The sequence below is a fragment of the Silene latifolia genome, chromosome 5 (genome assembly GCF_048544455.1).
Source record: "Silene latifolia isolate original U9 population chromosome 5, ASM4854445v1, whole genome shotgun sequence".
In the NCBI taxonomy this organism is placed as follows: Eukaryota; Viridiplantae; Streptophyta; class Magnoliopsida; order Caryophyllales; family Caryophyllaceae; genus Silene; species Silene latifolia.
The window spans coordinates 87,496,602-87,517,132 of record NC_133530.1 but is presented as its reverse complement, the minus strand read 5'-3'; the positions used below and the strand labels follow the sequence as shown (position 1 = coordinate 87,517,132).

The window sequence follows — 20,531 nt, the reverse complement described above, 5'->3', positions numbered from 1 at the left end:
TTCAAAAAGTATGAATGCCAATCAAGCACCACAGTTCTAGTAAATTGAGTGTCTCTTACATTGAATAATAATTTAATATGTAATCGCAAATGTAACAGATGAATATTCTGATCTACCAAAGCTGCAAACCCATTTTAACTAATAAGCGTCTGGCTCAGACGCTCAGTGGGTTTCTTAACTCTCACTTTGACGATCTGACTCTATTGCGCGCGCATGTGTGGAGGTATCGTCCCATAATTTCCCTAAGTCGACATCAATTAGTTGATTAGCATGAGCTACAAATTTTCAAGGATAACAAGACAGTTCTTCAGCAATGACTTGGCCTGATCATTCTTTTCGGTTTCATACAATTCTGAAACACTTTCCTTGAGTTCTTTATCTACGGCAGGTTGTGGTTGAACAGCTTGGCATAGATCGAGCACTTGTAACAAGCACTCTGCTGCAGCAACATGGACCTGGAAGGGTAGATTAGGAAATTAAAATTCTGAGACCATCATGAGATAAAGGAGATGCTTACCATCATCAGAAAGCGAATATCTCAGAAAAGAACCATGTTAATGGAAGCAATGTAACTACTATCAACGAAACATGATGTGTTTGGTTGTCGGGGTATTAAGTCATTACATAATCAAAACAGAGTATCAACTATCAACGTCTCAACGAATTAGCCCAAAAGGAAAACTATATTCCTGTCCAATTGATTTATGCTTTTAAATGGGGACGACAAAAAATAAGAAAGGCATAAGTTGGAAAATTTGTGTGCAATCCAATACTTCTACAGTTATACCCCTTCCTATTCTTTAGAATTTCCCATTTATCAAAATTTCCCTCTCAGATTTTGAAAAGTGGAGTAATTCTATAGACATGGAGGAGAAAAAGGAACATACATCGGATGTACTACCTCAGATTTTATTTGTTTTTGAGCATATGTGTATTTTTTTTTGAGCTTATTACCTTAAACTTTAATTTTTAGTGAGCATGTGTGTACTTTTTGTGAGCTTATTAAAGCTAATAAGTTTAGATTTTAAGTTTTTTCCGTCAAAACTTAAATTTAACTAAGGTTATATGTATTTTTTTTTTTGAGTTTTTATTATAATTTTTTGAGCTTAATATTTATTTAAGTGAATAAACTCAAAAACTTTATAATAAAACTCATAATTTTTATAACAAAACTCAAAAACTTTATTACAATACTCAGAAACATAAGACAGCCTTTCATGTATTACAAACGCATCAACCGTATAATAAGGTGACAAAATACTGTGTGGTCATCTAGTAATTCCCTGTCTGTTCAAATATTATTAATCAGATCAGTGACCGGATTGGTCAAGCAAAGTTATCATTTAGTTCCATACAAAGACTAATGGAAGAGGATTTAATGACAACTAGAGGAAATTCCATTATACAAACCCATCTTCGGAAAAAAAAAATTATTCACAAGGAACCATAAAGGAACAAGAACCACAACATACCTGACCAATCTTTACTGTGATAATACAGTCAACTATTTTGCTTGAAACAGTGGAGAAGAGCTGAAATAAAGAACACGGACATGTCAGATACCAAACTATATTCAAGAATGAATAAAGGGGATAAAAATAACGGGCAAAACCTCGTGCACAAATGATGCAACACCAGCAGTTGAAATATCTTCTTGAGATCCTACTGGAGTGGCTTTTAACTTGGAACAGAGCTTCTTAATTGACACAAATGCTGACACTTTGTCTGTTCAAAAAGAGGGTATGAGAAACAATAACTGTACACACTTGAGGCAGGAAATTAAATTGCACATTACCTGCCCATGGCAACGCAGGAGACAAGGCGTGAGATAACAAGGACATCAACTTTTGCTGTTGTTTAAGCACGTCGTCTAAGGAGGCGATATTTATGGACGACGTAGTACAGTCTAAAATCTTACTACGTGGTACATAGCTCTTTTCTTCACCCGAATCTGCATTGGTATGGACGAAAGTTCAAAAATCATTAAAGTATCATCGATTTAAATTATCTTATCATAGGGCATGTGACCGATTTGTGTTAGAGATCCAGACATGAACTTCAAATTAAGTGACTTCCTTTTACATAGTAATCACCGAATAAGTAGTACTGTAGTAAATCTTTGCACGAAAATAGACATAAAATTGGTCGAAGAGGCCAGACCAAGAATTAAAGTATTAAACACAGGACAGTATGGATCAAATCATCTCATTTAGGACAAAATCCGGGACTCAGGCAGCCTACCTCAAATACAAATTACAGTCTGGGAGCATTAGTAATTATTATCAAGTCTGTTCTAAGTCCCTCATGAAAGCTTTCCCTTTTCCCAGATATAATAGACAAAAAGCAAGAAGGAATTCTTAACATAAGAAGTACTCCATATAATGGAACTAATAGCAAAATTAATAAAAGTTATGATAACAAAGGGTGCGATAGAAGATCTGCAGGTGAGCTTACCGGCTTTCAGAGAACCACTTCCTGAGGGTTCTTGTATAGTTTTAGTTCCAGCAGTTGGATTGAACATCTCGTATAACAAGGGGAAGACGACATTAAAGAACTCTGGTGAACCAAAAGCACTGATCACCTAAAAGAGAATGGCAGGATACTGTTATTGTCAACCTTATAGATTAATTAATATTAAAAAGAGCAATGTTATTGTCAGTCAACATAAAATGAGAGATTGGAAAAGAGAGCAAAAATTATATGAAGACAGGTATGAATGATGCTAGGGTTCCAATAAGGGAGAAAAAGGAAAATGTAGCAGCTCATAGATAGGCTTTGGGTAGCATACAATACCTGCTCTAGAGCACACAAAGCTGCTTCTTGAAATTTTTTGTCCTTCTTAGCACAAGCAGTGGTAATAACGCTTAAGATAGCATTTGGCACCGATGAGTCATGAGAAGCTATAGCCTTGTGGCAAGATGTACAAAGGGAAGCTAAAGCTGGCAAAAGAGCATCCTTACCCTGTTCCAGATCGTTCAAAAACCATATTTGAGGGTCGGAGTTGAGCCTTAGACTGAATTGGAGGATTATTTACATAACCAACAAAAATATGTAAAACTCAAGTCTCAAGAAAGAAGTAATGAAAAAACTACGCCACCTCCCAAAGTCGACCAGGGATCTCCTTCAACAATAAGTTGAGCAGCACTTGACAATGAGTAGACAGGGACTCCCGCAATGTTTCACTAAGCTTCGTAATTGCCTGAGCAGCCTGTTATGGATCAAAGGAACCAATATATAGCTGAAGATGATAATGTAAACAACCAAACTTCATGACGGAAAACGCAGTGCACTTACATTTCTTTTGGAACTCCATGATGATGACACGAAGCTTTCAGTAATCAATGATACAATCTCTCCCAAATACAATTGAAGTGTCACATTATCACCACTTGTATTTTCTTCCCACAGCTCTTCAAATAGACCAGAAACATGCTTGTCATCTTCAAATCTGTAATAGTTTCATGAATAGTGTCTGTAAATTAAGACGCTGAAAATACTACCCCAGAAGTATAGTTTCAAGAATAGTGTCTGTAAATTAAGACGCTGAAAATACTACCCCAGATCCAGCATCAGCTTTTACAGCACAATAATAACATCCTTAAGATTGAATCACATAACTCTAACTCATGAAGCAAACCAATTCTCCCCAATAACACCTGACTTGGCATTTTAGGATAAGGTAAGTTGCCCATTAAACTTTCAAACTGCATTCAGCATGCAAATAAGCTTTCGGACCAAACCCAGGGGAAACATCAGAATATGTTTAGCCCCATAGAAAGAATGCCCCAGGGTATGGTGTATTACACCCCTTACCCACTCAGGTAGGACTGTAGTCCCCATACTTCAATGGGACAAAAAAATCATACAGACACGATTTTGCATGATATGAGAGAAGGCACGCTCACATCCTCAAATGTAGTTCAGAGAGAGAACAAGATCAGAAAATCCAAGTTCAGAAAAGCAAGCAAAAGATATATTTTTTTCTCGTAACCAGAAGCGCATTCCACACCTTAAAATGAAGATAACAGGTATGAGTGTCACATAATAACCACTCAAAACATCGGAAGCCATGGAGGCACAGCTTTTCAACAGAATTGCACAGGAAACCTGGGCATTCCTGTCACCTGCTTGTAATGCTGCAATGTCATCAATGATTTTTTGGGCCTGTGAAGGAGTTGAATACTTCAGTACCAATGCAAAAGCACTAGCAAACGCACGTTTAGCAGAACCACTTTTTTCTTCAATGACAGCAGGAAACAAAATCCTTAACAATACTCCTGTGAAGGGTTTGATCTCGAGGTTAACTCTTTGCACCAGTAAAGTGATAAAAGAGGCTACACCAACCCTGAAACCCAACCAAAAATTAATTAATTGCTACACAAATGGATCAGCTAAAAAAGGACTGAATTAAGTTAAAATGGATCATTTTGGTTAGCCAACAGCTAACATAAATACATAGCCCGCGTGGGGGGTATTTAGTTATTTACGTTGATCAGAGGAAAAGATATGCATAAGCTCCTAGGTCGTCTGCATATCAGGGAAAATCAAACAGCTAAAACAAAGCTAAAAAGCCAACACCATGAACACAACCCCACTAAAAAGATACTTATGTAAGAAAAGTTTGAGATGAAACATCATGTGCATTGTCAACAGAAGCAAGTCACTAGGTTTCTATACCTGGTATTGAGACCAACTCCAGATCTGACTAACTGAGAAAGCTTGGGAACCAAAACATCTAATGATGGCTTGTCCACTACATCCACGCAGAGTTCAAGAGTTTCCCACATAGGAGAGCCTTTTGCAATTGAAATCCGTAAATTTTCAAGCTTATCCTTCTGTATACCAACGTTTGCTGCATGAAGCTTGCCATAAACATAAATGATATCTGTCAGTTTTAGTCCTTAAAGCCAGCAGCACACCGAGATAGAAAGTTTGTATTTTACCATACCTCAACATAATTGAGCCCTGGATCTTCTAAGCTAGACAGACTTTCCAGCATACAAGTCACTAGATCTGCCAAATGTGGACGGATAGCAACACCTGCACCCTGTAATGCAAGAAAAGTATCATAACTAAGTAAACCACCACCACCAACAACAACAACAACATCAGAGCCTTAATCCCAAAATGATTTGGGGTCGGCTGACATGAATCATCCTTTCGAACCGTCCATGGGTGAACGCACGCCTCAAAATGCGAATAAAAAAAGGGAAGATGAAAAACAAAAAGGAAGGACGAAAATGTAATGGGAAGTCAAGGTGAACTTAGGGGTTTTAAAATCGAATTCCGTCTTTCTTTTATAAAAACTTAAAATTTAAATCGAGAGAAAAGATTAAAACGATTTTTAAAAACCGAAATAGAGTTAAGGATCCGGAATGAACCGGGTAAAATCTATAAGAAAGTGGTTGGTGAAAAAGTGTAATAAAGGAGAGAAAAATAAATAAATTAATTTAACAGAAAACCATGTCAAACCCCAAAAAAGTACTCCATCATCAACATGCAATTGACTAACAAGTGTAATGAAGTTCATGTGGAATACATCATAAGCAAAAATTGACATAGCAAATCAAGAAGTTATGTTAGAACATCATCACGAGTATCAAGGAAAGTCCTATTGTCCCATATTAGAATAATTAGCCAACAAATTACACTGTCTGAAAGATTGTAAACAACACCCACATGTAATGCATAAATCTCTCCAGATACAATTTAAATGCAGGCCCACACCGTTCCCTACAACTCCAAATAAGATATTTATGCAGTAGGTAAGCACAAAAAAAAAAAAAAAAAAAAAAATTGCCACAATGTGTCATCCTTGCACAGTGATTTGCATTTTATTATGACAAAGTCTCATAAAGGATGAATAAAAAAAAATTTATTTCATGCAAACCTTTGCAAGCTTCATAACCACTCCAATAGATGCCTTGCGTATGCTGTCAACTTTACTCATAATACCTTCAGACAACAGCAGTGGTAGAACAACATCCATGGCTTTGCTGGTATCTGATTTATCAGTGAGAGAAGCATCACAGAGCCTTATAGTGAGGGAACTGACAGCACGGCATAACTTATCACCGGAATTTCTAACGGTCTCCTTTATATCATCCATAGCACGGAAGGCATTAATCCAAATCCTCTTCAAATGCTTTCCAACCTGCCAAAATATGGGAGTGACAGTGAACATTAGATAAAATGTAATGGTCAATTGAATTGAGGAACCCAGCTAACAGGAAGAAGTAACGATGGGCCTCAAGACAATAAAATTATATTTGATTCCCAGCAAATAAATGCATGTTCAACAACTTAACACGCACTCTTAGTACCTTATGTACATCTCATACAAAAAATTATCTAAAAGCAAAAAAATCAAGCCCCTAGAATAAAAGGATTGTTATTTATAGCATCCAGAGTCTTCATAACATGTTTCTTACTTGTTCAAACCTGCGTCCTTGAATTATATCTGCTAGAGCAAGACATGAAGACTGGCGAGAACGCCAAAGCCTGGATCCACATTGCGTTAATAGGTCGTCAATTATAGGATCTAGGAGTTCATCAATAGTTTTCTTTGGATCAGCTACAAGTGACTTCCATATGTGTGCCATAGAATCCTGAAATTAACAGAAATAGAATTTAAAGAATAACATGTTTCAACAATATGCTCATTACTGTCGACAGAAAACATCACAGCAATGGTAAGTTGGAGAGCGTAAGACAAAAGATCATTCATACAAATATGCAAGACTAGTATGGAATATGGATAATGTCAAGCTCTGGAAGATCAGGATTCAGGAACACTCACTTGCACATTCTTATCAGGATCATACTGATAGCGTACTAGCCTCGGAACTAATACACGAAGATGAGGTTTGAGAGCATCCCCAGCGTGCTTTGCTATTCTTGAAAATCCAAAAGCAGCTCCCCTCTTAGAATTTAAAGCCGCCTGATAATTAGCTAGGTCCATGAACTTATATATCAGGTCTGGCTGGCCCATCTCATTTGCCAGGTTGCAGAGCTCCTTGTATGTAGTCAATTTACCCCCACTGGGACTTTCACCAATAGTGCCTTCTTGAAAGACTTGTGAATCCTCTACCAACTAAAGGTTGCAGACAGAAAGAAAAAACAGAAGAAAATCATTAGTTTTCTACCACACACCATTTATCGCTGGATCAAGTCCTACGCTATCGCTGGATCAAGTCCTACGCTATATGCTCTGTAATATGCAGTGTAGTTACCTTGACAGCTCTCTTCCTCTTCCCTGAGCCAGTCAACGTGCCAACAAGTGCATTCACCAAATTCTTTTTCATCTGTTCATCACCAAGCTCATACACAAGACTCATTCCTTGTGATGCTAGCTCCTGAGTAAGTTCATTTTGCTCGCCCAATAGGTGCGAGAAGGCTTCCTGTTTATAAGATGGAAAGGTTTGTAAGTAAATTCACCGTGGTCACTCAATTAGCATTCACGACTATGAAAATCCAAACCCCATCAAAGAGAAGGTGTATGAAAAGTTTTCGAGATTTTAATACATGTTGGTACAATATCAGACCAAAAAGTATTCTTTAGACCGATGCAATGACGCCTGAATTACAACGACGACAACAACAACAACATTACCCCGATGCCCCCAAAGACTCATGCGGGTCATGCCTATGCCAAGGTAGGATGGGGACCACATCCCCGATTTATGAGTGTCTACAGGCATTGGGTTAATGAGAGTAATGCAACAAAAGCCAACACATCGTGTAAATTTGAGAAGGAAGTTGCAAGACATGGTAAGAGTCAATGGGTTTGAACAATAACCGACAAGTACAACACACATGAATAAACCATTAGCTACCATTAAAAATATATCATAACAACAAAAGCCTGGTAAGGGTGTTCACTGTTCAATTATAGTGTTTGAAGAGATTCAAACTTTAAGAATAACATTCAAGTTATTGATCCATAACGCTTACCCCCTCTCTCCCGGAAAAGGAAACAAAAGATGAAGAACCCTCTCTTCTAAGTGAACAGTGCTAACAAAATAAGTGGCATGGGAAAAAAACAAAAGGCTTATGCTCAATAGAAATCCATAGCTCTAAAACATTAGACATAAAGCTCCAGAAGAAACTGCTCATCCTCAAAGATTCTTCGCCCAGCAGCACCACAATTCTCTTTCATTTGTTAACAGTGAAGAGGCGACAGCCTTATCTCAATGTATATGTATGCAAGATATGATTTGGTCCAAATAAAAATCAAGTCAAAGTCAACAGAACACTACTAGACAGTAATCTTACCATGTAACATTGTAACAACCATATTATAGTGTAACAACCAACCTGAATCTCAGGAAGCAATTGCTGAATAGTAGGGTGATGCCCACAATACATAGTTAATGATAACAACCAAACAGTCCCCGCACAGCGCTCCTCTTTTCTGCTACTGTATAAAAGATCGTCAAATATCTTTTTGGTTATCGAACTCCTTGCCAATACTCTAGCATCGACACTAGCTTCATTCTCTTCGGTATAGGTTTTCTTTAGCCAAGAGGAGGATACATCTTCCAAAAGAAAATTTGAAGTCATAGAGAGCGAGGTGTAATTGGTTTTCAGAATAATATCAGCATTCACAGGAACAGTGCCCCAGAGAAATGCGAGAGCCTCCCCAGCAGCAAATAGAACATCTTCAACCTGTACCGATTTCAGATTTTCACTTTAGCATGCCACTTTCCATATAAGACATACAACTATATCATTAACAAGACATAAGCAGATAGCAATGACACCTTTGAGCGGCAGAGACCAAAAATCAGCTCCAGGGCAATGTCGAGGGATGAAGGTGACACTTCCTTCATGCATATATGCCCCAGAGCAATAGCAATTTTCTTTATTGCTTTTATATCTTCTCCAGCTAAGAGTTTAGTCAGCTTATCGCGCACAACAGTCAACACGGACTCTACAAATGTTTCAATGACAGCAATTAGTAATCGTTAACTATTACAAAGTACAAAGTAAATCAAAAGGCACCAATGGAATTCAGTTTTGTATGCGCCACCTGGACCATCATCACAAATAACTGGCGGTAGTGAACCACGCAATCCGATATGTCCAAGTGCCTGCATTGCAATTGAAGCTAATGCTGGAGTCTCAAGGTTGACAACATCAACCAGACGCTTGATTGTACCAGGAAAAACCGCCTCTAACATCTGGTGTCAAACAGAATACAAATAAATCCTTCTGAGAAATAATCGTGCATTTTATCTAAATCACCAACATAGAAGGCACAACTCTGTTCTATTTATGACAACTAAAATATGTAACAAAAAATATATAAAAGAACAGTGCCAGCTTTCTATTTAAAACCAGGCTTTAACCAACAAAATTCCAAGAATCACTGTGCAACCACTTCACAACCTAAGGCTATGTTCTTTAAACAAAAAACATTACAAAGAGGGAGAACATAGAGGACAAAGCCTCCTTGTTAAAGCATTGCATGAGTTTTCCAATTCTTTGAAGCAAGGCATTGACACACCCTTGAAAGCATTAATTGATTAAGCCGAAAGCACCACCTCCTCCAAGCAATCTTCTTTTATCACCCTCTCCACCATCTAAATCTTTTCCCCCTCTTCTTCCACCTTGACACACCAACCCTTTCAAATTTTACAAAGTTTATCCTCCCAGTATTCCCTGGCCACATAATATCACCCTTGTATCTGTCATTCAATCTCTGGTCTACACTCTACAGTCACTAACTGCCTAACTCGCTCAAAATACATACCATAACCACCATTTTACACTACTACAATGTTATCCATGTACCAGGCGATTAATCAATCATGCATGACAAAAATCTTGGATTTAGACAACAGCAAAAAATAGATCCAGCAACAATTATGTAATGCAAGGATAGAAAACGCATGCTGACGAAGAAGAAACCCATTAAGTTCAAACCCTTCATGCTAGCAGGGAAGACACCATAAATGACCGTATAACATGGGAAAGGCCATAAACAGGTAGGTTGTGGAGATCAAAGAGAATCTAAAGGTGACTTAACAAGCATTATGTATCTCTTATGATAAAACTAATGTGTCTGATTCAAGTGAGAAAAACGCAAACCCCTTATGTCTACCTCCTTTAGAGATGCTCCACTGGTACCCAAAATTCCAAATGCTTAAAGTCTTAAACCACTAAATAAATATAGAACGTAAATGGAATAAGCCACATTGTCCGCTCAAAGCCAACTATTTTAGAATAAATCCAATGACATAACTCTGCATATAGCAGTACCACAAAGGTCAGAAGCTGAGAAAATGCATCACATATTCACATCTTACTCCAACTCCTCTGACACGCCAATCACATTGGGCACTAAACAGAAATTGTAAAACCATAAGCCACGAGTCCATATAAAAGTATACAACTATCGAACCTCAGGTGCTTCTGACATACTCTCAGCAGTGACAAATCCAATTGCGCATAGTACTCCATGCTGTGTTTCAAACCTGAAATCAAACAAACCAAGAAAAAGACGTTCAGTAAAAACCATTAAATGTAATACTTCCATCAGTCCCAAAAAGATTGTATCAAATTTTATTCAAAGAAATACAGTAAAATCCCCTCAATGCCCTTCTAAACTCATTAGAATTGTTGTCCTCCCCTTGACCACTTTCAGTTGGCATATTTTGATTCACGCTACAAACAGAAGAGAATATAACCATTTACATCTATTAATTGAAAGTGGTCATTTTTATTTTATTTTATCTGTATGGGTGTGTGTGTGGTGGGGGGGAGTGGCAATGCTGCTTCGTCCTTCTGGGAGTAGAAATTAGAAGTAATAGTGTACTGGAACAAACCTCGTGTTTTGTGTTCCGCTATCAGTAGAAATCAATTCACTTATCAGCGTAGATGTTGCAGATGCATGGCAAGCTGAAGAAGCTATACCAAGCAAACGAGCAGCAGATTCACGAGTATCCATGTCAATGTGTCCTAGAAATTGTTTTAGCCAATGTACTTTTGAAGCATACCGAGATGCCAATAGCTGATAGACAAAGCAGAAGAAATCAACACCGGAGAATAACAAGTAGCAATAGAGGAATTGATAATTTAAAAAAGACGTAAGTACGTAACGATACCTTAGGACAATAAGTTGCAATTACAACTAAAGACTTGGAAGCATTAGCGTGCAACTCAGCAGATCCTTCAACAGCCATTGCATGTTCTATAAGCAAGCACAACACATCTACTGTAGGCTCGAGTCCATCTGAGTTTGAGTCTTTTTGTGACATCTCAAACTCGAAGCACTTAAGAAGAAATTTTATCATTGCATCATATGTTTTAGATGGAAAAAGAAGTTGTTGTTCCCTCATTTCCGTGCACTCCAAAACTTTTGGTTGCTGCTTGACAATATAATCCAGCATGTCTCTCACTCTAGGATAAATAAGATCTATCTTTTGGCTAATAAATTTTCCTTCATCCAGGGCCAATCCCTGTATTGCCATTTCCCTACAAAGAGAAATATAGGTAAGAGACAAAAGTAAATTAAAATCATTATGGAGTAGAAACAATTGAAGTAATTACCATATCACAATTCACAGGGATGCATGATTCTAAATCCTAGAGTGAAACTCATGAAAAATACAGAGATACATAAATAACTAGCACAGGTTCTACAGGAACAGCGTGCCGTAAATCCGGGACACACTGCTCAGATGATACACTCATCCATGAATCAAACAAGATAACTAACACCCCGGCTTCTCGCTCTATCTCTCCGTCTCCGTCTCCTTCCCCTACCCTTATCTCTGAATCCCACATCCAAATTCCACGGTTTGTGCAACTGTAGAAGTACAAAAAAGGGGAGAGGGAGGAGGGTTTAGATTAATGCAGGTTTGCAGGATTTACAAAGTGGTAGCCAGATAACATACTCCTATGGAGCGGGCCATGTGGGAGATAACGATTATCAGCTACCAGAACTCCAGAAATGTTTATAGCAGAAACTCTGGCAGTCTGGCAGACAGGCAGTGGAGTTATCTTAATGGCTGGCAGATCAGGAAAAAGGTAGTCAGGTCCATGAAAGCCTCCACGTAGGTCAAAACTACTTTGAACTTCTACCTGACCCTGAAGGGACACTATTGTCTATACTCTATACTACTATAGGAAATTTCAATTCCGATTTCAATACCATTTTTGACAAAATCAAACAAATATTGCATCAAACCCATCATAGCGTAAAAGAAATTTAAGTACATACTAGAGGCGATAAAGATGGACTCAGAGACGGCAAGTGAGAAAAAATTACGATAAAAATAGAGCTGAAAAACAAATTAGCAAAGGCGCAAAACAGAACGTAAGTTGACACGCACACACCACACATCACCAAACAAAAACACAGAAAGGTTTATGGCAATTCCCTAAATGAAAACATATACATCACAAAATACACACACTATCTACCATGGATACTTTATATGAATTCATATATACTACTCTATCCTAGTCTATTTAATCTTCCCCTTTGTTTTGAGGGAAAACTAAGAAAGATGGCAAATTCACCCATCTACTATTCTACTCTAAATCCCTCATATTACCACACTCTCACATCACTCACTTGCCTCTCACCCAACATCCACCCATTAAACCATAATCGCGAACCTGTCCCGAACGACCACCCACACAGCCCAAAACCACCGCAACCCAGCCCCAGACAGCACCTACCCCCGGAATTTGGGGACCAATTCTCCCAAACACCACTTACTCACCGCAACCCAACCCCAAATACCACAAAACCGCCGCAAGTCCGCAACCCAGCGCCAAATACTTCCAAACCGCCGCAAACACCACCAATCCAGCCATAACCACCACCAACCCAGGCAAAAACAATCATGTTTCCTCACATACCACCACTGGGCGTGCTCCCTCACCGCCCCAAACGCCCACCTCAACACCAAAAAACATGCCAACTATTCCAAATTTGACCTCTTCCTCTGAAACCACCACTCCACATGCTCGAAATTTGCCTCATAGCCCTCAAAAACTCTATATCTAAGGGTTTCAAGGGTGATGGTAGGAATTCGGGGGTGGGTCATTGAGGGTTAAGTGGGTATTTTGGGTGGGTGGATCATGTTGGTATGGGAAGGTGATGTTGACGGTGGTTTTGGTGGGGTGGGGGCGATTTCAAGGCCGCCGGTGGTGAAGGGAAGAGAGTGGTAGTGGTAGTGGTGGTTGTGGATGATGGGTGTAAAGTGTAATGAGTGGTGGGCATGAGAGAGATGGGATGAAGCTAGAGGTGGCAATCGGGTTAGTCGGGTCAGGTCATTATAGGGGTCATATCATTTCAAGTCATTTTTTTTTATCAATTTTAATTTTAGACCATCATTTGGTTTGGTATTAAGTCAAACATATCAAGTTAAACACTAAATAACTTTCATTTGTATCAATATTAAGCTTAATAATTATCGGGTCATCAATCTTATCCGGTCAATGTCGAGTCAGGTTATATTAGGTCGGGTTTGGGTCATTGATTATCAGGTTGTATCGGGTGGCGGGTTCAAAACAGGTCGGGTCAAATCAATTTTGGGTTGCTATTTTTTTTGGGTTCTGTAGGAGCGAGTTTATTGGGTCAGGTCAAGGTCAAGGTCAAGTTCGCGAGTGGGTGTGGGTGTGTTTTGTCTATTCATGATTCATGAACAATATTGTATGTCCAAATAAGGAAATAGGGAAGAAATGGTGACTAAGCCCACTGAGGAAATAGGGAAGATTAAAAAAGATTAGGAGGGAGTATAAGCTTTTAGATATCCTATGGCTCAAACAGATTATAAAGGATACAAATATTACAAGTGAAAAAGAAAGAATTAAGACTGGAAGCACAGCTTAGAGCTACCTTATGTCCAACTTCGGATCTGCTGCTGCAACCATGCATAAAAAACGGCTAGGACAGTGCTGCAGATCAAACAAAGATGTAGCCCACCTCACTGCAGAAAACCGCACCTCACTTTTGTCCTAACGAGCATATACAAAAAACAAAAGGCGTCCAATTGAGGAAATGGATTTTCACAAGGGCGAGGCTGATAAACAGAATCCGGTTTGGTTAAGGAAAAAAAATCAAAAATCAAAATTGACGCACCACTTGGGAATTATCAAGTAAGAGTTGCTCCAAATCTATTAATATGTTTGATGGAGCTCCCTGTTGCAGAAAAAGTCACAACATGCCACATGTGAGTGAGAAATAATTCTGGATTACATCAGTGAGTGTATGGTTATTCACTTATTCAGTCTCACAGGTAAAACTGCTGGCATGACTGTATTACCTTATAGGCAACGGCAAGGGAAATCGTAGCCTCTTGAATAACTAAACGAAGAAACTGAGACTCAGACTTCAAAGCATCAAAAAGTCGAATAGCCATGTCTATCTTATCCCTGTAGAATCATCAAAGCAGAAGACGCTTTCAGAATAAAACACTGAGAATAAGTCAATACAGCTAGGCCATGCGGGATAGCTATTGTGAATCACCTGAAAAGCTGAGGCATGCGCTGAGCAAGAATTCCAATTGCTTGATAAGCAAATGTCTTAGTCTCTCTAGATATAGCATCTGAGCAAACAAATGTAACAAATCATTATGACAAGCTCTACCCCGTAAAAACAAAGTTCAGCATGAAAAACTAACGCGCTGCTTTGACTTACAAATATTTGTACAAGTGTACAAACCATGAATCTAGTTATCTAGCAATATACCTGTTTCCTGATTGCTTGTTCCTTCAAGAGATTTCAGTATCCCACTTAAGATAAGTGGCGCCATTAGCTTAAGCTGATCCATTATTGCCTGAACAAAGAAAGGACAGTGGAAAAATCATGTAACACGACAAGCAATGAAGCAAACCGCTCAGTCATGAAGCCTTAAAAAACAATATAGTAACAAGGCCCTTTCACAGACCATAAGAGCAGAAATCGTTAGGTTTTACTGGTTATCGATGTCCACTATGAAAAGCATAGTCAAGCGAAAGGAACGTAGGCAAATAACTGAAATTACTCCCATTGAACAATCGCAAGGATACCCACCTTCACCAAGACACCAACTACAATTGCCACATCATACAGAAGAAACTACTGGAATAAAAACCAAATAATCTATAATCTATGCATTCATTTTTCATTTAATAACAATCACACAGTTCTCAAGAATAGAAAGCAGTTTCTTTTACTAGAATTTATCAAGGAATAACATTTAATCATGAAAGAAATTAATAAATGTAAACCAAAGGATTTTTGTATCTGTGCATACAAAAAAATAATGTTTCAAAAAGCTGAAATGTTATCATCTATCTACCACTGAATGCATGCATTTCAAAGGCTGAGACCTTAAGGGAAAAAATCAGCAGGATTTGAAGATATCAAGATTTTGAACTTCCAGGAAGTGATTATACATGCAACAGTGACAGGTTATTCAACATATTAAGTGAAACGCTTCTAGCTCAGATCCCTCACATGTTTAAGAACCCAGAAGGCAAACTCCATTCCTGACTGCTTCAACCTTGGTGCTGTGCCACTTCCTAATAACAAATTAAATCACATTCAAGGTAGAAAATCAGATGGGTTTATGGGTATACACAGAACAACATAAATTTTCCTAAGTTCACTCTGGAATGTTTCCATTTTGAGTGGAGCCAAAGCTTCACTATTTCTTAGATTATGATAGAATAAGCAAATGACTCACTCAATTGATTGCATTTCTTTCAATTTCAAAATAGCATTTATTCGATGTGATTCTCAAAGCAATTTTCATAACGAGTCATTTAGAAACGAAAACAGCTTGTCTGTGTTGACAATACATGGGTACGGTTCCATAGATCAGTGTTGAACATAGGGATCACGACTGAATAGTTTAAGAGAACAGACGTTCAAAATCTCCAGACATCAGAAATCATGAATTCTAGAAAGAGCTTTGCGCAGACCTTATTTTCAATAACCATAGAAAGCATAGAAAATGTACCATAGATACAGGCAAAAATGCACTGCAGTGTTGAAGGGAAACAATTTGCTGCTGTGATGGACCGACAAAAAACAGACATCAGCCTGATCTTCAATGAGTAATTTGCAGGTAAAACTTTATGTTCAGGAGCAACATTTTCAGCAGTTGTACTTCCTGTGAGTAGAGAAAAAGGGGTCACAAGAACGAGATATTTTTGTTAAACACAATCTACTCAAAAGTTCTTAAATAAAACTATAAAAAAAAAACCTGATGCAACATAAAGAGAAAAGATGATTGGTAAAACAGCCAGATGACATTTAATAGATGCTCATCTCAAAATGAGATAATGCATAATATGCAAGGTGTGACTATACAGCTTATTTAAGAGTTATCACCGTGATGTCTTTATCAACAAGGAGATTGTAGAAATTTCCAATCAGCTAGATCGATTTGAATGAAATAAAAGAGATTCACTTTCTCACATTTATTTTTAATAAGCTTCAAACCAACTGTATTTAAGGACTAATTTCAAGAATGTCTGAAATCAGAAGATACGACAATTTGGTAGAACCCAAAGTAGCAATACGGAAGAAGTGTTTGGAATTCTAAAAATGAAACTTCAATAAATAAAAATCAATATCTGTGCTCAGAAAAAGATGATCTCAAGGAGATTACCATTGAACAATAAAAACAACTTCGTGATAAGAGCTCGATTATCTAAATCAGCAGCTGCACCTTTCTTCTTCAAAAGCTCCTCCCCTCTCTTGGTAACAGTCTCTTGACTTGCATATATTCATCAACATACGTTATCAGGATGTACACCTCTTAAACAACGGAAAAAAACGGGATGCAACATCATAGAAGGTGGATCACCACAAGCCAAAAACACAACTTCATACAGTAAGAATACCTATCTGCACAGGCAGCCAGAAATATGGAGTAACCCATCTCTGCTGGAAGGTCCATGGAATCAATGATGTTGAGTATACCCAACTAGAGGAAACACAAAGAACCAGGTTAAAAAGCAGTGAAACTGTAGAAAAACTGCGAAAAAGAAGCTAAAATAGTCAGTAACTAATGCTCTTTAATTCATAATATTGATATCAATTAGCTGCGGGGACACCCTTTGCTCTAACCCTCCTTCACATAAGTCACACAACAAAACAAATTCTCTTTACTAGTAAATAGTTATCCATTCTCAAAGAATGACATCAAATCCTAAGGCATAAAAAATGTATAAAACGGATGTTACCTTCTGTTTCAAGAGGTACTCATTCTTTATCGGCTGTTTCCCAGTAATACGCTCCGCCTGAGACATGGAAAGACCAGCTGGACATGCTCCGCTGAGGGGAATCATATCAGAGGATATAGCAACAAGAGAGAGGGGGATAAAAGGACGAATAAGGGAAATAATTGTGAGAATTATGGATGTTTATGGTAGCTTTGAGAATGCTAGAAACACACCTTTGAGATGACGGTTGATACAAAATGGCATGGAGGCAAAATTCAACAAATAATTCACAGTCCTGGGAACCTCTAATCAATCTATACTTCACAGCAACCTCATCCTCAACATTAACAGAATGGGCTTCGCCAATTACCTACTTCCAGCAAAAAAAAATTATAAACAGGGCGTCCAAAGAGTTGCTTCGGAATAATGGTAAGAGAAACAGAAAAAATTATTATACAGTGGCCCTTAAAATGTGGGAAAGTAATGATTCTAAAGCTCGAAAATGATAGTTTGTATCAGAATGTGGAAGTATACCTTCAATACCACTCTTAGCACTATTGCTTGATGCTGAGGAGGAAGCTTCGAAATGTTTACCAAGAGATTTGGAGCCATGGTTTTCTTATCCTAAACATGAACCATAACAAACGAAATATTGTTGAAAAGACTTCTACATTAATTCACGAGTAACTTAATTCTTTCCAATTCAGCCGAAGGAATATAGACAACAAACTCAAACCTCTATGCGTGATCGATCAAATGCCATCTCAATATAAATAATGCAGAAGTTCCGAACCATAGGAGCAGCTGTAGCTTCAGTATACATACTCCACAGATCCAATAATGGCAAGCCAATTTCTAGTTCATGTTTCACTCGCTTGTTTACATGACTCAATATCTCAAGTACCTATTTTCAATTCAGAAGAAAGATATATCATCAGATATAATCACAATCCGGCTCAGGGTGCATTATGTAAATGCATTCGAAGGTAGCTATATTTTCAAATATCTCAACATGTGTCTGTGAAGTATAAAGTAAACCATACATATGCTACTGTTTGCCCATCTAAAATTGCATTTAAGGTAACACTCTTCTAACAGTTCTAAGAACGTGATCAGGCACAAAAGCCAATACGTTGATACTTGCTAAATTGATCTATGGGACACAACAGTCGCATTAACCCAGCAACATCATAGCAGCTAACTGCAATACAAGTTGATTGAATGATCCATAGCAAATGATCATATTCAAGAACGATTCATTTCCGCTACCAATACACTGTACTCAGCAATGAAACGCAACACCATAAATCTGGCGTTCGCATATTCGATATGCTATTCGCAGACTAGGCACCACATAATATCAGTGATTACATCAAAATACGTCTGACAAAGTGACAATATCACACTGAATTAGAACTGCCAGAAGCAAATGCAACGAGAAATTACTCTATCCTCAGCACTACGCACCATACAGAATTAATTGCGACAACTCAACATCCGTCTTTCAAAATTATTAACTGCTAAGCCTACATGACTGTAGCATAGACCTAGATACCAAATCAACTATTGACAAAGGACAACCCAGGAAATGTAAAAAAACACTCAAATTACAGGAATTAAGTGAATGGTCCCCGGAAACCACGCTATTCGACAACTACTCAATCCTACAGCCAATATTCTGTGCATTTCCAGATCCATAAATTCTACTTCGAAATTTCAGCATTAAGCACCGCACATAATCGACTACTACAATTCAATAATCGCCAACAAAATCACGCTAACACAACAATAACCGGAGCATAAACACAATCAAAAATCTCAAAATCAATCAAAAACACTCAAAATTACAACATAAAATTGCGAACAAACAAAAAAAACCAAATGAAAACCGAAATCATAGAATCAAGGACTACAATTTACTAATTGACAACAAAATCACTCTACACGACAAAATCTGAAGCATAAACACAATCAAAAACCTTAAAATCAATCCAAAAAACTCAAAATTACGAAATTAAATCACGAACAAACAAAAACGCGAAATGAAAAGCAAAATCATAGGCAAAAAAGAGAAGAATAAACTGAAATTCGACCTTATTGCGAACAAGAGACGATTGAGTACATAACGCAGCAATAGCGCGAGGAAGAAGCCTGGAGAGCAAATTTTGAAGCTTAGAATCGTCGCAAAAAGCTAAGTTAGTGAGCATTTTATCAAGCATTTCTTCTCTCTCTTTGTCCGACATCGTCGCAACAGTTGACCATGGCGTCGAGGGTGACGTGAGCGATGATGCATCCGCCATTGATGTTCGAAGTGTAAGCTTTTTCGAGTAGTGAGATATATTTCAAAGGTGAGTAAGGTTTCCAGGAGTTGAGCAAATTGTATTGGTAATGTATACTGAATGTTTTTGCGTCTGGTCCCTTGCACAAGTTAAGTTAAAGTACCCTAACCCGTCAAAATTAGCTCTTTCTAAAACAAAAATCATTACTATAACCCTGCAATTTTGTACTCCGTCTCATCATATATCTACGTTTAATTTTGACACAAAAATCTAGGAAAGTTGAGAGTATCAATTATAACAAGTAGATCAAACTAAGTATGGAAGATTTGTCCATCAAAAGCATTTTCAAAATAGAAACGTAAACAATTGACCGAGACACCCAAAATAAAATAGTTAAACATGACTGGAACAAAAAAATAGTTAAACAAATGATGGAACAAAAAAATAGCTAAACAAATGACTGGAACAAAGGGAGTATATCCTAAATATAATAGTGTACTATTAAGTTATTTTTCATTAGCATTGGTGTTAAGTTGTTTTAGTGAGATTAAAAGTTCCGAGCTTTGAAGTGATGAAAATTTCTTGCTGAAATCATCTTTAGCTAAATTATTTAGTAAAGTTCAAAGAATAAGTTGTTAGCTTCGGACGTGGCGAAAAAAAAATCAGTCCTACATTCCTAGGTACACCTCATTTATACCAATTTAGATCCTCTTCATTTCTTCTTCTCTTCATTTCCTTTCAACGGCCCAGATTATATTTTAGAACGATCTAACCGTGCAAATGGTTGATACGTAGTATAGTAATGTGAGAGGAAATGAACAAGAAATGAAGAGGATCTTTACTCCATTTATAGGTAGTATAATTTGAACTCGCTCCTCTTGGTATTCCCTCATTTTCACTATAATCGCCGTACTTGACCATTTACGGTCTCTACGAGTCTACAATGGCAATTTGACTGTATGTTTCGGCATTTTATGCTACCCTTTTGGGCTGAAAATATAGCTTTCTATAAGTGTTTTTATTACTTCATTAGACTTTTTTACATCATGCAAATGTTTGGTTAAGATAATAGTACGGAGT

At 37.7% G+C, this 20,531-nt stretch overlaps 2 protein-coding genes across 2 annotated transcripts in view; both read right to left on the bottom strand.

Moving 5' to 3' along the window:
- The window catches only part of LOC141657771 (protein CELLULOSE SYNTHASE INTERACTIVE 1-like), a 468,470-nt gene that overhangs the window by 23,126 nt on the left and 424,813 nt on the right, over positions 1 to 20,531 (bottom strand). The gene's annotated exons all lie outside the window — the stretch shown is intronic.
- Positions 35 to 19,649, bottom strand: LOC141657772 (uncharacterized). Its single transcript, XM_074465110.1, has 35 exons — positions 19,266 to 19,649; positions 17,909 to 18,076; positions 17,707 to 17,796; positions 17,406 to 17,542; positions 17,194 to 17,284; positions 16,852 to 16,934; positions 16,617 to 16,723; positions 15,963 to 16,115; positions 15,458 to 15,522; positions 14,708 to 14,795; positions 14,486 to 14,564; positions 14,283 to 14,391; positions 14,099 to 14,158; positions 13,856 to 13,974; positions 11,109 to 11,478; positions 10,830 to 11,014; positions 10,406 to 10,478; positions 9,032 to 9,182; positions 8,763 to 8,932; positions 8,317 to 8,667; positions 7,233 to 7,400; positions 6,800 to 7,093; positions 6,432 to 6,608; positions 5,891 to 6,154; positions 4,949 to 5,047; positions 4,678 to 4,862; positions 4,010 to 4,345; positions 3,295 to 3,448; positions 3,098 to 3,208; positions 2,794 to 2,961; positions 2,455 to 2,581; positions 1,796 to 1,951; positions 1,613 to 1,725; positions 1,473 to 1,532; positions 35 to 455 (listed from the first exon to the last, which is right to left on the bottom strand). The coding sequence occupies exons 1-35, from the start codon at positions 19,470 to 19,472 to the stop codon at positions 276 to 278; spliced, it is 5,448 nt and encodes a 1,815-aa protein (XP_074321211.1). The 5' UTR covers positions 19,473 to 19,649; the 3' UTR covers positions 35 to 275.

Coding starts and splice junctions, on each gene's coding strand:
- LOC141657772 (XM_074465110.1), bottom strand. CDS start 19,472: ATGGCGGATGCATCATCGCTCACGTCACCCTCGACGCCATGGTCAACT. Junction 15,523..15,962: donor CATTTTTGCCTGTATCTATG/GTACATTTTCTA, acceptor ATTTGTTATTAG/GAAGTGGCACAGCACCAAGG. Junction 14,392..14,485: donor CGCATGCCTCAGCTTTTCAG/GTGATTCACAAT, acceptor ATGATTCTACAG/GGATAAGATAGACATGGCTA.